Raw genomic sequence first — 17,657 nt, forward strand, 5'->3', positions numbered from 1 at the left:
AAAAAAATTTAAAACAAGGTGAACATATATTTGTGGCAATTTGAAATACATCAACAAATTCATCTTCAAAAGATGGTGCTTAATTCCTCTGCCATTGAGTATGGGCTAGATTTAGTGATGCACTTCTAACAGACAGAAATTGAAGGGAAACTGAGGATGAGAATAACCTTGGAGATTAAGTGAATAGAAGACTCTGTGGATTACTGCTTAGTGTCTCTCTTGGATCAGATCTAGGAGAAGCCATGCTGTCAGGTTGTGGGGACACTTAAGTAGCTATGTGGAGAGGTCCTGTGTAACAAGGAAATGAGACCTTCCATCGACAGCCAACCATAATATTCATGGGAGGGCGCCATCTTGGAAGTAGATTCTCCAGGCCCGGTCAAGCCTTCAGTGACTACAGTCCTGGCCAAGAGCTTGACTGAACTCTCCTGAGAGATCTTGAGCTAGGAACACCCCACTATACAACTCTCGGATTCCTGACCCTCCGTGAGAAACTGTGTGAGACAATAAATGATTTTGCTCTAACTGCTAAATATTAGGGTAATTTGCTATACCATAATAGACAGCTAATATAGTACCATAGACAGTTCAGAGGATGCAAGAACTTTAAAATAAGGGAAATAAGGCTGCCCTTGAATAACAAAGTAGTGATATTAGTAACTATGGTACTAAAACAGGTGATTGTACATAAATTTTTAATTTACATACTAGGCACATAGATGTTGTCCCCTAAATACAAGTCAGATAAAGGGCTTTGATTGGCTGAATCAATTAATCAATCAATCAATCAATGACTGATGGAATGAATGAATGGTGATTGCTACAGAGTGGAAAAGAACTGATAATATTTTCCTGTCTGTGCTTGTTTCTACAAATGTGACCCATATTACTTACCTGGCAATTCCCAGTGTCACTACTGTGTTTCTAATATGCAGGTACTTAACCTCCCTGTGCCTCTGTTTCCTCATCCATAATTGAGGCTAATAAGTATATCTCTTTCACAGGGATGCTACACAGATTACATTGGTTAATATATGCAAAATAGTAAGAACAGTGAGTGCTACATCGCAAGCAAGATAAGTATAGTTCTTACTATACAGACTTATGATTCTTCAGTTCTTATAAAGCAATATACCATAGAGTGGGCTAAGGTTCTAGAGTGAGACTGCCTAGATATAAGTACTGCTCTATCCTTATTTTCTTCATCTAGAAGAGGGAGGATCTCATAATAAATACCTCCTAGTTGGGGGGGAATTAACTTGTCAGTGCATGAAAAGTGCTTAGGACACCATGATACTTACAGTAAACAGATCTGGAATATTAGTTATTATTTTTTGAGTGAATAAAAAAAAGATGGCTCATAAGCCTGAAATTCTGTTAAACATGGAATGTAAGCATTAAAAAAAATTCCAAAAACAAATAGTAGTTATTTTTGTGTTTTAATTTCAATTAATCACAGACATACTAGGTTTTTCTACAACAGGCTGTAACTGCAATGAATACAGAGCTCTAGCTCAAAAGGCTTTCCTTTGCAAATTTTCAGAAATCAACTCTCCCATTTCACATTAATAGATGAATGGCCAGCTTTTCATTTGAAACGTGAGTAAAGTCCAACATTAAACTTCTTTGATGTACAAAGCAAAAAAGTTTCAAGATTTTATTTTGTAATGGGAAGATAACGTTAAAGCCAAACATGTTAGAAAATAAGTTTAAATTTTTTAATTTGCCAAACTGTGCAATCCTTTTAGATTTTAGACCCTGTTAATTATAAAACTTAGTCTGAATGGCAAGAGAAAGACTATAGTAGGAGATAGTAAGGCATAAAATTTTAAAGAAAGAGAAAAAAAGAAAAGAGATAGAGAGGAAGAAAGAATAAAGGAAAGGGGGAAGAAGGGGAGAGGGAAGCAAAACGAGAAGGAAGGAAGAGAAGGAGGGAGGAAAGAAGGAGGATAGTCCACAGTTTCTAAAAACTTGCAGCTTAATGGTAATCAATCAAAAAAGAGTTCCAACAAGCACAGACTTTGTGAGGCAGAGAAGATACATTATTTTGGTAAATTGAAAAAAAAGGGGGGCGGGCAGGCCATGGTGGCTCAGAAGGCAGAATTCTCACCTGCCATCCTAGAGACCTGGGTTCAATTCCCGGTACCTGCCCGTGCCAAAAGAAAAAAAAAAAAAGACTAGGTTAATCTGAAAAGGCTTTCTTGAAGGGGTAAATCAGGTGGATTTATCCCTGCAATGGATTCACCCCTTCAATGGCTCCATGCACCCATTTCATTATCCTTTGTGCATCTGTTAGTATGCCCAACAAATGCCCATTAGTAACTTTGCCCAGCTTTCTATTTGGCAACGATCCTGTTGTAAACCTGAAACAACTCCCCAAAGAACCTGAGAGCGAGGCACCGTCCCTATACCTTAGGTTCCAGAGAAGTGGACCGTTTGTGCTAACACTTTCCTCAGAGCCAATTTCACATCCTTGTTTCTCAGGGTGTAAATCAAAGGATTAAGGGAAGGAGTGACGATGTCATTTAACACCTGAATAACAGAGTCTAGCCAGGGGCTGGAGGCAGGCCGGAGATAGATGAGCATCACTGGCCCGTAGAACAAGAGAATTGAAGTCAGGTGGGCGCTGCAGGTGGCGAAGGCTCGACGCCTGCCTTCTGATGAGCTGATTTTCAATATGGAAAAGACGATGTGACTATAGGAAGAAAGGATGAGGAAGAAACATGCCAGCGTCACAACATCCACATTCGTGAAACTCACCGTCTGTGCCAGAGAAGTGTCTGCACAAGCCAAGGGCAGCACCACCGGGATGTCACAGAAGAAACTGTCCACCTCACTGGGGCCACAGTAGGGCAACTTAAAGACAAGAAACACGAGGATGCTTCCGTGTAGACAGCCCGCCAGCCAAGTGCCCAAAGTCAGGCCGGCACACACCCTGTGGCTCATGATAACGGTATATCGCAAAGGGTGGTGAATAGCCACAAAGTGGTCATAGGCCATCACCGTGTACAGGAAGCACTCGGTGCCACCCAGGGTGTGGTAGAAGAAGAGCTGGGATGCACAGCCCCCATAAGAGATGGTGCGGCTTTGCCCCCCAAGGTAGAATATCATTTTGGGGGAGCTCACAGAAGGAAAAAATATGTCAAACACTGAGAGGTTTCCCAGGAAGAAATACATGGGGGTGTGGAGATGAGAGAAAGTTAGAATGGTGAAGAAGATGAGCAGGTTCCCCAGCAAGGTGAAGAGGTAGAAGGTCAGAAACAGGACAAAGAGCATGTTCTCTAGTCCTTCAGTATTAGGAATTCCCAACAGGACGAACTCAGTCACGGAAGAATAATTCCTCATGTTTGTGTGTCAGGCACTACTGGAAGAGCAAAATGACGATCATGCCGTAAGACCACAAAGAAACCAAGAGAATGTCCTCCAAACAAAGTGATTTCTATCCCAGGCAGCTGCTGCAATCAAATAAAGGCTGAATGCACAAAAGAGAACCAGTACTAAATAGCATGGCCAGCAAGCAGTTTGTCAAATCTGGCCTCAGATTTGTTAAATTAGGTGGTGGAATAATTTTCCTTTATCGTTGGTGAACCTCTTAACATGTAATCAACACTTATTACCAGTTTTTGTAGTTTCTTCCAGTCTGGTTTATCACACAAACCAGCATATTTCAGACACTCTGTCTCTATGGAAAAATTTTTATATTAGCCAAGTCATAATTAGCCTACAATCCAAATATATACATATGAAATCCCTAATGCAAACAAATGATAAACATTTACCTACTGCTTTTTATTTTCAACAACTACTGTTTTTTATTTTCAACAATACTTTTTCCATTCTTCAGCACTTATATTCCAGAGAAAAGCAGACAGTTTATATTTATTACCTGCACACACATACAGAAATTGGATTCAGTCTAAAATAAGGCACTGCATAAATGACAGAAACAACCATTGCATTCTTTTGGACATTTCTCCCTTTAGTTAGGTTTCCTTTTGACACTACATACCTCTCAAATGCAAATGTTAATATTGTTAATATTATTTAGCTTTTTAAATTAGTGCCAGTCCTAGATAAGCCTGAAGAAAACTCTGAATTACGTTTTCGGAAGCCCCAATTTCTCCTTCCTGTCATTTTGCATCCCATTTTATGTGAGCCCTTCATATGTTGCCACTGGAATATAACCGAATTCCCATTTGCCTGTGATTGGTATTCACTCACAGGCAATAGATAGATATATCTATTCATATTAATTTAGAAACTGCTACTCTGTTACCATTTCCAGCCCTACTTCCATTTTAACAAAGATGAAGGCTGACGCTATGGAGAAAAACCTCACTAAGTGGAATTTCTGGTAAGAATTAAGAGGTGGAAGAGGTTATGAGGAACAGGACCTCTTCATACCAATTTTGAAATCAGTGTACAAAGCCAGGCCCTGTGTAAAGCTGGTCCAGCTCAAAACACTTTGAATAGATTGAGAAACTGGGAAAGATAGAGACAGGGAGACAAGGACTCTCTTCCAGCCCCAAAATGCACTACTGAAACATTGACTTTGGACCATAGCGATCAGTTCAATCTCACAAATAATTCATTTCCAATCTATCATGTGTCAGACCGTTAATTATCTGCTAGAAATATCTGCCTTCTAGGGTCTTTGGGAGGATTAAATGAGAAGACAAAATGTTTTGTTTATTCAGAGCTTGGCACATAGTCAACGTTCAATAGTTTGCTTAACAATTAAACTTCATACATGTAAGACTGAGATACAGGGTCATAAGGTGGTAGAACAGAAGCATATACATAATAACAACAAAAAACAAAGAAGCATAACAGATATGATGAGAATACAATTAGATATGGGCTTTGATAGTATCCATAGGATTTTTAAAAGGTAGAAAAAGAGATCAGGAAAATGTTTTCACCAGATCAACAATGGTGTGTTATGAAATATACTGGCAGAATTAAAAGATAAACTTGTAGCCTGAAAGTACATGAACTCTGCCTTTAATCTGAACCTTTCTGTCTATCTCAGTAACAAGTTTCACACTGTTAAATGGCACAGGTGTCCAGGCCAAACTTGCCCTGGGCAGAAGTGTCATTTTGACAAAATATCTTTCATATATTTTCAAAACTCCTCTCACCTCTCCTTTGTAATCAGCACTCAGTTCCTTATACCCATCCAAACCTATTCTCAAGGAAGAATCTAACACCTGTCCAAGGAAAAACATTCTGGAAACAAACATTGCCTAATCATGAAGAGTCATTTGGGAAAACACTGCATTCCCAGCACAGATTTTCAAGCAGCACCTATAAAGTTCATCTCCTGGTGAAGCAGTAGAAAAATCATTCTCCCGCAAAGGAGTATAAACTAGATGATTCCTTTAAACTTTCAGTTCTAACTTTCCATTTTGTTAGCTTTTCATAAATCATGTGAGTTTCACTATTGCCACAACCACTAATATTTGCATTGTAATCCTTAGACTTTTTGGCACAACTATACCTATTAAAGGAAGATCTCATGTTGACAATAAGAGTTTATGTTAAGAGTAGATATTAAGAGTAGATAACAAATCTTTAATTTCTATCCTAACTGCAAAACAGGATTCACACAAAGAATCTCTCCACTTCAATATCACCCGCCTCCTGCCAACAAGTCTCTCCCCTACCACACACGCACACTTATCCCCAAGATTTCGTCTCTTCGTTTTTTTTATGAGTGCCGGCTTACTAGTGGATTGTGCAATTCAGAATCTTAGAAGAAATTGCCTAAGTTTCTTGATTCTCTTCCTTCAGTTGGTTGAACAAGCAAAATTATAAGGAAAAATGGAGAGTGGAAACGTAGCAGAGGGAGAACAAAGGAAAGAAAGCACTTTAAGCAGAGCAGAGAAAAACAGAGGGAGGCAAAGTTTGGACACATGCCAGCTGATAAACACATCTAACAAGGGTAACGAAAGTGTCCTAAAGTTTCTAGGCAAGAATAATGTGTCCCTTAAGCCACAATTCCACTCTATATAAGATGCCATGGCATAGAGTGAAGGTCAGTACCCTCTTCTCTTGAATCCATGGCACAGATTCCGCATTCGGCCCTGCAATGTAGTCTCATCCTCAATTTCTGGATTTGCAATGTTTTCCAAACTAGAGAATTGTAAAGGGACTGGTTTCTTTTGAGACAATATTCCCAATGGGCAACTCTTCAGACTCAAGAAGGTTGACTGAGTAAAGGGGGTAATTAAATATATGACTGCCTTTCTTTCCTCCTGCCCCTTTCCATTTCCTATCTAATTATTTCATAATATATGACACATTTATTATAGGGTTAGAGTCACAACTTTATATATTATTTGGTAAATATTTTAAAAAGCAAGAAAAATATCTCATGTATCTTCCACCTTACCATTACTATGTTAAGATTTTGGTGTTTTCTTTCCAATTATTCCACCATACGGGTATGTTTTTTCTTGAACTACTTGAATTCACACTATATATGTAGTTTTTATTTTTTCTTTTTAAATTTAAATTTGATTTATAATTTTGTCAAAATATTTTTCATCATTATTCAACCATCACAACTATCATTTTGCATTTCTAATGTTGTTAATAATTTTCCTTGTGTTTATCAAATAAATAATAGATCAAAGACCATAAATATAAGGGTTTTGAATATTTTTGTCAAATTATTTATTTTGTTAGCAGCACTTGTGAAGGGCCAATTTTATCAACATTATGTATTGTATTTAAGAGTTTTAAAGCTTTTTCATAAGCAATTGACAGCCAACTATTTTTCAATATTCACCTCTGCTTAGTCTTAAGGTTATGTATTTTTCCAAATGTATGCTGTTGCTTTCTTTAAAGCAATTCAAAAAATGTGGTATTAAACAAATAGAGAAATGGAGTTAAATAGAGAGCATAAAATCATACTCATTGCACATATGAATAACGAATCTAAGACAAAAGTGACATGGAAGTTCATGGGGAGTTTTTTTTTCTTCGATAAATTGTGCTTGGGTGACTGGATCAACAAGGAAAAATAAAACTAAGCTTTTACTACATACCACACACAAAATAAATTCCAGGGCAATTATAAACTTAAATTTGTAAGGCAAAACAATATAGCATTTACAAGTTAAATTGGGGAAAATCTTTGTGATTAGATATAAAAATAACGACAGGGCCGGCCGCGGTGGCTCAGCGGGCAAAGTGCTTGCCTGCTATGCCGGAGGACCTCGGTTCGATTCCCGGCCCCACCCCATGTAACAAAAACGGAGAAACAGAATACAATAAAACAAGAAAATGTTTAAAAATGTTTCCCTTTCCTCCTTCCTTCCTTCCTTCTATCCTTCCTTCCTTCTCTCTGTCTTTCCTTTAAAAAAAAAAAAAAAAAAAAAAAAATAACGACAATGAGGGAAACACTGATATTTTTTGTTATATTAAAATGGGGGGGCGGGCCGCGGTGGCTCAGCGGGCAAGAGTGCTTGCCTGCCGTGCCGGAGGACCCCGGTTCGATTCCCGGCCCCAGCCCATGTAAAAAACAAACAAAATATAATAAAAAACAAGAAAATGTTTAAAAATGTTTCCCTTTCTTCCTCCCTTCCTTCCTTCTCTGTCTTTCCTTCCTTTCCTCCCTCTCTCTTTAAAAAAAAAAAAAAAAAAAAAAAAATGGGAAATACCAGTAAATGAGTAAAAAACAAAAAGAAAAAAGTTGAAGTTGGAGGAGTTATTTACAACACAATAATAACAAAGACTCAAATCCAAAATATGTAAAGAATTCCTAAAGTTTATAAGGAAAACTAAGCAATCCAACAGGAAAATAGGCAAATTATGTGAGCAGATTCCACAAAAGAGGAAATACAAACAGCCAATACACAAAAGAAACTGCACAATCATTTTAAGAAACAGTGAAATTAAAATTAAAATTGCTACAAAATTTTGCTAAAAGTAAATGTCAAAATCATCAATTTCTGACCATGTAGAACTTTTATACATTGCTGAAGGGAGAGTAAATTTAAAGACCACTTTAGGACATGGTTTATTGCTTTCCAATAAAGTGGAAGATGTTTTCCTCATAATACAGAAATTTCCCTTGAGAAATTTATGCACATGTTTACCAGGGTAAATGTGTGTAATATTCGAGGATTAATGTCTGCAATAACCAAACATTTGAATATACTAAAGTCTATCATTAAGTATGTTTTACAATGGAACAATACAAATCAATAAAAATAAAACATTTGCAGCTTCTTATATCAATATGTACAAGTCTTTGAAATATAAAATAGGGAACTTCTTCAGAACAGAAACAAGAAACCCACAACCAACACCATACTTAATGGTGAGAAACTAGTGCTTTCCCCCAAGATTGGAACAAGACAAGAATGTCACCTCTCACAACTCCTATTCAACATTGTACTGGAAGTCCTTACTAACGCAATATGATAAGACAAGGAAATAAAATATATAACTCAGAAAGAAGAAATAAACCCCCCTTTATTTGCAGATGAAATGTGATCTGTGTAGAAAATTCCAAAAAATCAACAAAAATACTCCTGGAACTAAGGGTACGAGGCTAATATACAAAAGTCTTTCCCATGTACCAGCATGAATAACTAGAATTTGAAATGAAAAAGAAATACGATTTACATTAGCACTACAAAATTAAATACTTAGTGTATTAGCTAGGGTTCTCCAGAGAAACAGAATCAGCAGGAAATATCTGTAGATACCAAATTTATAAAAGTGTCTCACCTAACCATGGGTAAGCAGAGTCCAGGGTCTGTAGGGTGGGCCACAAGCTGGCAACCAATAAAGGTCCTCAACAAATTCTCAAGAAAGGCTGGTTGGGCAACCATGGGAAGGTAAGGGTTCAAGGTCTGATGGGCAGGCCACAAGCTGGCAACCAATGAGGGTCCTCAATGAAATCCACAGGAGAGCCTTACTGGCTGAAGCAGGAAAAATGACTGTCTCCTCTAAATCCTTCTTAAAAGCCTTCCAGTCATTAGATTAAATGGCACTCATTGTACAATATACTCCCTGTAGCTGAATACAACCACAATTAACTATGAACACAGTCAACGTAATCATGATTTAAGTCCACAAAATGTTCTCATAGCAACAGACAGGCCAGCACTTGCCCAACCAGACAACTGGGCACCACCACTTGGCCAAGCTGATACATAAAACTGACAATAACAGTCCACCACTTGTCAACTTGGCAGCTATACACATCACCTTAAATCATACTTAATCTTTAAATATAAAACAACAGCAAGCACATTTTTCCTTACCTAACAATACTCATCTGTCCCACATACAATCGGAAATGCATTATCTCCCCAGAATAGGGTGCAAGTCCTTCAGTAACATTCAGGCTTAAATGTGATATCTTACAACTTAAATACTATATCATGAATGAAACAGCATTACAGTCCATGTTTCTGTAACTGAGCATGTGATCTTAGTTGTTATTTATCACTACCTTCTTCTACTGCCCATTCCATTTTCCCTTTACCCTTAGCAAGCGCTTCAGCTGGCCATGTTTCTTGGCCTGGTAGAGTAACCCAAACCTTCGTTCCTAAAGTTTCAGAGCCATTGATAGACCTGTCTGGATCGGGTTGTTGCAGATCTCCATTGATTTTAATCACAAGGCATGTTTGTACTAAGAGACTCCCTAAGGGATATCCTATATTCCAAGAAAACTGTTCTTTACCTTCATTGTGCAGTTGCAGTCCTATTTCTCCCTGCTAATCACTCCAGCCAGTAAAGTAATCCCCTTCTTGGTTTGTTGATCCAGGGGCATGAGTACTGAGAGGACCAGGTAGCAGTCTTAGCTTCCTGTTCAATGGAATCATTGTTGTTTCTCCTGGTGGAAGCACTCCCACTTCTGGAACTGAAACTTGTAGACAGCAGAGCTCAAGGTCACAGGGACAGGAAGCAAAAATTTTCCAAGTGGACCACTAGGGGTAATAGTGAATCGTGCCACTCCCATTTCCACCCCTTGGTTCCTGGGCACATGGATCCTGGCTATGGGAGAAACAGCACCATACAGCAGACGCTGATTCAGAGCATGTACAGTTTTCTGGAGAACATCACCCCACTCCTGGTACCAGGCTGCATTAGCTAGGGTTCTCTAGAGAAACAGAATCAGCAGGAGATATCAAAGATACAAAATTTATAAAAATGTCTCACATAATCATGGGTAAGCAGAGTCCTGGGTCTGTAAGGCAGGCCACAAGCTGGCAACTGATAAAGGTCCTCAACAAACTCTCAGAAAAGGCTGGCTGGGCAACTGTGGAAATATAAGGGTTCAAGGTCTGTAGGGCAGGCTGCAAGCTGGCAACTGATGGAGGTCCACAATGAACTCCACAGGAGAGGTTTGCTGGCTGAAGCAGGAAGGGTGACTGTCTCTTCTGAATCCACCTTAAAAGCCTTCTAGTGATTAGATTAAATGTCACTCATTGCAGAAGGCACTCCCCACAGCTGATTGCAAATGCAATCAGCTGTGGATGCAGTCAACGTAATCATGATTTAAGTCCATGCAATGTCCTCATAGCAACGGACAGGTCAGTGCTTGCCCAACCAGACACCCGGGCACCACTACCTGGCCATGTTGACATATGAACTCACCATGACATTTAGGTATAAGTCTAACAAAATATAAATCATATCTAGATGAAGAAAGCTATAAAACTCTGTTTAGAAGAAGTCAAAGATCTAAATAAATGAGGACATATTCCAAGTCATGGATAGGAACACTAAATATTAATATTAATGATATCAATACTATTATTATTAAGATTTCAATTCTCCCCCACCTTAATATACAGATTCAATGCAATTTCAATGAAATTCCTAGCAGGTCATGTTGTAGGTATTGATGAGCTGGTTCTAAAAGTTTAAATGGAAAAGCAAAAGACCCAGAACAGCCAAGACAAAACTGAAGAATAAAGCCAGAGGACTGACGTTAGCCCACCTTAAGACTTACTATAAAGCTACAGTGATTAAGATAGTATGATACTGGATAAACAGTAGACTATAGATCAATAGAACAGAATAGAGAGACCAGAAATAGCTCCACACAAATAGAGTCAATCGATCTTTGACAAAGGAGCAAAGGCATTTCAATGCAGAAATGATAGTCTTTTTAAAAAATCGTGCTGCAACAACTAGATATCCACACGCAAAACAGTGAATTAGATACAGGCCTTACAGCTTTCACAAAAATTAATTCAAACTATATCACAGAGCTATGATCTCAGAAAGAAAGGCAGAATAAATATTTAAAGAAAGGATGACCAAATATTTTCAAAATTTGTGGACAGGGCAGGCCACAACGGCTCAGCAGGCAGAGTTCTTGCTTGCCAGGCTGGAGACCCAGGTTCGATTCCCGGTGCCTGCCCGTGCAAAAAAAAGTTTTGTTGACAAAGACAAACCAAAAGACTCAAAATGCAGAACAAACCACAGGCAGGATAAAAGAAAGAGAACCACACCAAGTCGTATCAAAATAGAATTGCTGAAAACTACTGAGAAAGAGAAAAATACCTTAAAAGCAGCCTGATAATAGACACATTAAATACAGAACAAAAATAAGAAGGAATGCAAAATTCTCATCAAACTATGCAAGACAGAAGACAACAGAACGCCACGTTTAAAGAGTTGAAATTAAAATGTCAACCAAGATTTCTATATTACATAAACATATCCTTCTAAAATGAAGGCAAAATTAATTAAGGAAAATAAAATTTGGAAGATTTTGTAAAGAACAGACCTGGATTACAATAAATGTTAAAAGAAGGTCATTTAGACAGAAGTAAAATTAAACCAGGTAGAAAATTGAATCCATAGAAACGAATAAAATAAATAAAAGATAAATAAAAAACTTTTTCACTCCTTGAAGCAAAAGTTATGGTTTAGGGGGTGCGAGGGTAGTTCAGGGGTAGAATTCTCACTTGCCAGGCGGGAGACCTGGGTTGATTGCCCATGTACTTCGCAAACAAAAAAACCAACAAAAACAAACAAACAAAACATTCAATGAATACTGCTGCAATAACAGGATATTCGTATGGAAAAAGAATGAAATGTGATCCTGCCATACAGCAAATAAAAAAAATTATGATTTATTCCTGGAATGCAAATTTGATTTAATCAGTGAAACTCAATCAGCATAATTCATCACCAAGCTGAAAATGAAAGCCACATGCTCATTTCATAGATCCGGAAACCGTAGTTGACAAACTCTAAACTCTCCTAGACAAAAACAAAAAACAAAAGTCAAAAACTCACAGCTAATTAAGAAGTTGAAGAGAATTTAAAAATCTGAAAAACAGCTAACTTAATACTTAATTGTCAGAGATTCAAGGATTACCCCCTAAGAACAGGAATAAATCCAGGATTTTCGCTGTTACTACGTCTTTTCAATATTATACTAGAAGACTCATTCAGTGCAATAAGACAAGAGAAAGAAATTAAATGCATCAAAATTGGAAAGGAAGAAATAAACTGCCTATATTCACAGACAACATTATCACCTATATAGAAAATGAATCTCTAAAAAAGCTACAAAAACTATGTAGGTTACAGAATGTAAGACCAATACACACAAAAATAAACAAATAAAACAAAGACAAAAACAATTGTGTTCCTACATACAAACCATGAATAATTACAAACCGAAGAAAAAACAACCCACTACAATAGCAGCAAAAAATAGGAAACTAATAAATGTGACCAAAAAAATGTGCAGGATCTGAACACTACCACAAGATGGGAGAAATTAAAAGGATATTGAAGGTGAACTCAATATTGTTAAAATATTAATTGTTCCTGGGCGGGCCGCGGTGGCTCAGCGGGCAAAGTGCTTGCCTGCTATGCCGGAGGACCTCGGTTCGATTCCCGGCCCCAGCCCATGTAACGAAAACGGAGAAACAAAATACAATAAAACAAGAAAATGTTTAAAAAAGATGTTTCCCTTTCTTCCTCTCTTCCTTCCTTCTATCCTTCCTTCCTTCTCTCTGTCTTTCCTTTAAAAAAAAAAAAAAATATTAATTGTTCCCAAACTCATCTATAGAATTCTAGTCAAAGTCCCAGAATGCTCTTTTGTAGATTTGACAAGCTATTTTAAAAGTCCATATGGAATTGCAAAAGGACTTTGAATATCAAAAACAATTTTGGAAGAATAGATGTTGGAGAACAGCTTCGCTAGCAGATCAGGTCCAATTTACTTTTGGAAAAAAGATAAAATTGGCAATTTCTGAAAATAATAAAAGTTCATAACTATACAATCCAAGAGAATCAAATGGAAGTTGATATTTTCATAAAAGTTATATGAAAGAAATTGGATAGAAATCTAAATTCACAAAATTAGTAGCATTCATTCCATAAAGAGATTTTGAAATAAATGGAGCTAAATTATAAATAATTATTGAAATAGCTTCAAAGATGGCACTGTTATTTTACATTACATTAAAGATGGCTTATCCTATCTTAATAAACCCACGTGAGAAAACTGTGTAATATCATAAGTTAATAGGGAGAAATATATATTAGGGGAGCTTCAGTTCTGCAAAATCTACCACATGCAGGTGAGCGCATTTCTGTTAGCACAAAAGGCCAGTGAAGCTGCTTCTTTTCCTTCTCCAAGATTAACAGTGCTTTGGATTTCTGCTGCTGCAGACCAGTTTTTTTTCTTGTTTTCAAAACACTTCTTCCCAATATCTAACACATCCATTAACTCTGGATAAAAGTGTACTTTCCTTCTCATCAGTTGCATTAATTCAATTTTAAATAGAATCTAAATACGTTCTAAGCCTAGAGGGCAGAAGGCAGGAGGCACACGTCTCTGAAGAGGAGAGAGAATCTCCAAACTAGGGAAGGTAAGGCAGCATTCATTCTGGGCTAGGAAGTTGAATAGTACTTCTGCTGAGCCCCAGAAGGAAGATGCTTAATTAGGGAGATGTTTGATCTGGGAGGAGTAAAACTCTGATTTTCCCTGGAGCACAGAAGATGTAGAGCTCTGTTTTTGACTAGCCATAATCACCAGGGTTAAACATTTAACAAAGAGACTATGAGCCCCACCAGAGGATTTACCCGTCAGGGATGAAAGCCATATTTTCTATCTTCAAATTTAGAGGGAGAAAATCAGAAATAAATAAATAAATCATGTCTACATTAGGAATTTTTATACCCAGAGTTATTTACTTTAGAAATTAGTTTTGGCTGAATAAAATGCCATATAGAAAATGGGTCATCAAATGCAGAAACGACTATGTAAGGTATATTTGGAAAAATTTCTGAATTTTTATCACTATGTTTTGCTCTTCATCCTTGAGGACTCTGGGGCCAAGGCAGTATCTCCTGAGACATCAAACCAATTTTAAACCTATTTAAGAAGAGCTTATTTCTACAGCTTGTTTGTCTTGTTGTTTTACCTCTGCAACTAAAAGAATTATACTACTCATCAAAGACTGGGTTTGTATAAACTTTTAATTTTGCCTTACGATCCAAAAACCTACTTCAAAGATTGGTAAGTAATAAAAATTGGCAAAACCGCAGCATTTTTCATTATTGTGCACATTTGGATGACTACAATGTATTTATAGCCATAGGTTGTTTTTTCTTTATTCTTCTTGAGCTTTGGCTTTAGATCACCTTAGTTATGGATTCAAACCATTACAAAACCTCAAATTAACAAAATAATTTCTCCATAAACCTTACTTAGCATTATGACTCTGGGTTGGAACATATGGAAACATACTTGCTTGTGTGACTCCTTAGAGCAGAAGCATCTTAGATTAGTGAAGAAATGCTCCTTTTCTATCCGAGACATCTTGTTCTCTAGCCAGAGTTTTCTTCCTTTCTTCATGCCTTGCTATTACTTTGCTCTTTGAAGTAGATAATTCTGGATAATTTGAGGAATATCCAGTCTACTCTGAAAGAGCCTGAGCTCATGAATAACAAGAATCAGAGAAACAATAAAAAATTATTCATACCCCATATTTTTCTCTATTTTTAGAAGTACGTTTTTGTTTTATAACAAATCCAGTTCTAGCACTTAGAGATACAGTCTAATCCTCTTCCAGCAGTTCTAATTCTTCTTGGGTGTCTGAAAATATACATATATATATTTATACATAGTGAGGTGACTTGATCATGGTTTAGAGGGAGAATGATTACTGAAAAACCTTGATAAGGAAATAATACAAACTATAAATACAAATAAACACAGGAGAAAGGAACTGAGGAATGTGATTGTTACTTTGCCTACTATAACATTAATTTAGTGTCAAATTTCAAGTATGATTAGGGAGTATGGTCCAGGATAGAACACAGGAATGGAGGGGCAGGCAGTGTCATTCAGTATGCTCCAAGAAATGCGGAAATATTACTGGAATCCTGCCTTGACATTTGTGCTCCTGACAAAGAGCTTTTCAAACTCCACAGAAAACCAAATACAAAATGCACTCTTTCTGCCTTATGGAAATAAGTCACCATTTCTTTTCAAAACCCCACGTTGATGCAACAGGCCTATATAAAACATAAAGGCCAATTAAACTTTTGTATTTGCCATCAAAGAAAATGTGTTTGCACAATTTGCATGCATATATTCCGAGTAGAGGCTGGATTTGCTTTCCTTTCCTGAGAGACAGGACCGTTTAGGAAAAGAAATGAGGAACGCGAGCCTCGTGACCTTGTTTGTCCTGGCGGGCATTCCCCACGCCCCCGCGTCCAGCACCGCCCTCCTGGGAATCTTCCTGGTGGTGTACGTGCTCACCGTGGTGGGGAACCTCCTCATCCTGCTGCTCATCAGGGTGGCGTCCCACCTCCACACACCCATGTACTACTTCCTGGCCAACCTGTCCTTCATCGACATGTGGTTCTCCACTGTCACTGTGCCCAAAATGCTCATGACCTTCGTCTCCCCAGCGGGCGGGGCCATCTCCTTTGGCAGCTGCGCCGCGCAGCTCTATGCCTTCCACTTCCTGGGGAGCACTGAGTGTTTCCTCTACACCGTCATGGCCTATGACCGCTACCTGGCCATCAGCCACCCGCTCAGGTACGCCGGCCTGATGAGCGGGAAAGCCTGCGCGGTCCTGGCCGCCAGCACCTGGCTCAGCGGCGCCCTGCACTCGGCTCTGCAGACGACCCTGACGTTCCGCTTGCCCTACTGCGGGCCCCACCACATCCAGCATTACTTCTGCGACGTTCCGCCCATCCTCAAGCTGGCCTGTGCGGACACCTCAGCCAACGAGATGGTGATCTTTGTCAACAACGGGGTGGTGGCCTCGGGCTGCTTTCTCCTGATAGCGCTGTCCTATGCGTGCATTGGCCGCTGCATCCTGAAGATCCGCACCTCGGAGGGGAGGCGCAGAGCCTGGCAGACCTGCGCCTCCCACTGCATCGTGGTCCTGTGCTTCTTTGGTCCTGCTGTTTTCATCTACCTGAGGCCAGGCTCCCAGGATGGTGTGGACGGGGTTGTGGCAGTTTTCTACACTGTACTGACTCCTCTTCTGAACCCTGTTGTGTACACCCTGAGGAACAAGGATGTCAGAAAAGCTCTACTTAAGCTGAAAAGTGGGTCAATATTCACCCAGAATAAATAGTCCAGAAAGGCCAGATATAACTAACTTTTTTTATTTATAATCACATGGAATCAGCAACATGAACGATGTACTTTGAAGAAGCATTTCAATTATCCAATGTTAATTTACAAAAAATGTATTAGAGAAGTTGTTGGCTTACAGAAAAATCATGCAAAAAAATACAGTAACTATATACCACTCTGTTAATATCTTGGATTAACATGGTACATTTGTTGCAACTGAAAAAAAGAGCATTTTATCATTGACAAAAAAATCTTAAGGTTCATGATTTGTGTTGTACAGTCCTAGGAATTTTTTTTTTATTTCATTTTAGTAACATATACACAACCCAAAATTTCTCTATTTAACCATATTCAGGTATATATTTCAGTGCTGTTAATTATGTTCACAATAGCACGCTACCATCACCACACTCCATTACCAAAACTTTTCCATCTTCCCAAATAGAAACTCTGTACAATTTAAACATTTCCTGCCTGGCACCCTGGCTCCTGGTAACCTATATTTTGGTTTCTGACTCTATGAGTTTACTTATTCTAATTGTTTCATCTGGATAAATTATATAATAGCTGTGCTTTTGTGTCTGGTTTATTTCACTCAACTTGATGTCTTTAAGTTATATCCATGCTGTCGCTTGTATCAGAACTTCATTTCTTTTTGCAACAGAATAATATTCTATTGCATGTATATGCTGTATTTTGTTTATCCATTCATTGGTTGATGGAGATGTGGGTTACTTCCATCTTTTGGCATTTTGAATAATGCCACTATAAACGTTAAGGTGACCATACCTGTTTGAGTCCCTGCTTTCGATTGTTTGGGGTATCTACTTAGAAGTGGGATTACAGGGTCATATGGTAATTCTGTACTTAACTTTCTGAGGAACTGTCAAACTGTCTTCCACAGTGGCTACACCATTTTACATTTCCACCAGCAGTGATTGAGTCTTGCTATTTCTACACATTCTCTCCACACTTGTAACTTTTATTTTTATTTATAATAAAAATAAATTATCATCATGAACATTATACTTCAAAGGACCGTTTCAATTGCCCAACATTAGTA

The 17,657-nt window shown here is 38.1% G+C and overlaps 1 protein-coding gene and 1 pseudogene across 1 annotated transcript; one reads left to right on the plus strand and one right to left on the minus strand.

The window, feature by feature from the left end:
* Positions 1-2,405: 2,405 nt before the first annotated feature.
* On the minus strand, positions 2,406-11,113 carry LOC143645028 (olfactory receptor 10D1B-like; annotated as a pseudogene).
* A 4,543-nt stretch (positions 11,114-15,656) lies between these two features.
* Positions 15,657-16,592, plus strand: LOC143643262 (olfactory receptor 10G7-like). Its single transcript, XM_077112007.1, has one exon. The coding sequence runs from the start codon at positions 15,657-15,659 to the stop codon at positions 16,590-16,592; it is 936 nt and encodes a 311-aa protein (XP_076968122.1).
* The last annotated feature ends 1,065 nt before the right edge of the window (positions 16,593-17,657 follow it).

Source organism: Tamandua tetradactyla, chromosome 8 (genome assembly GCF_023851605.1).
Source record: "Tamandua tetradactyla isolate mTamTet1 chromosome 8, mTamTet1.pri, whole genome shotgun sequence".
NCBI classification, from domain to species: domain Eukaryota; kingdom Metazoa; phylum Chordata; class Mammalia; order Pilosa; family Myrmecophagidae; genus Tamandua; species Tamandua tetradactyla.

Excerpts from the sequence above, each read along its gene's own strand:
- LOC143643262 (XM_077112007.1), top strand. The coding sequence starts at position 15,657 with ATGAGGAACGCGAGCCTCGTGACCTTGTTTGTCCTGGCGGGCATTCCC.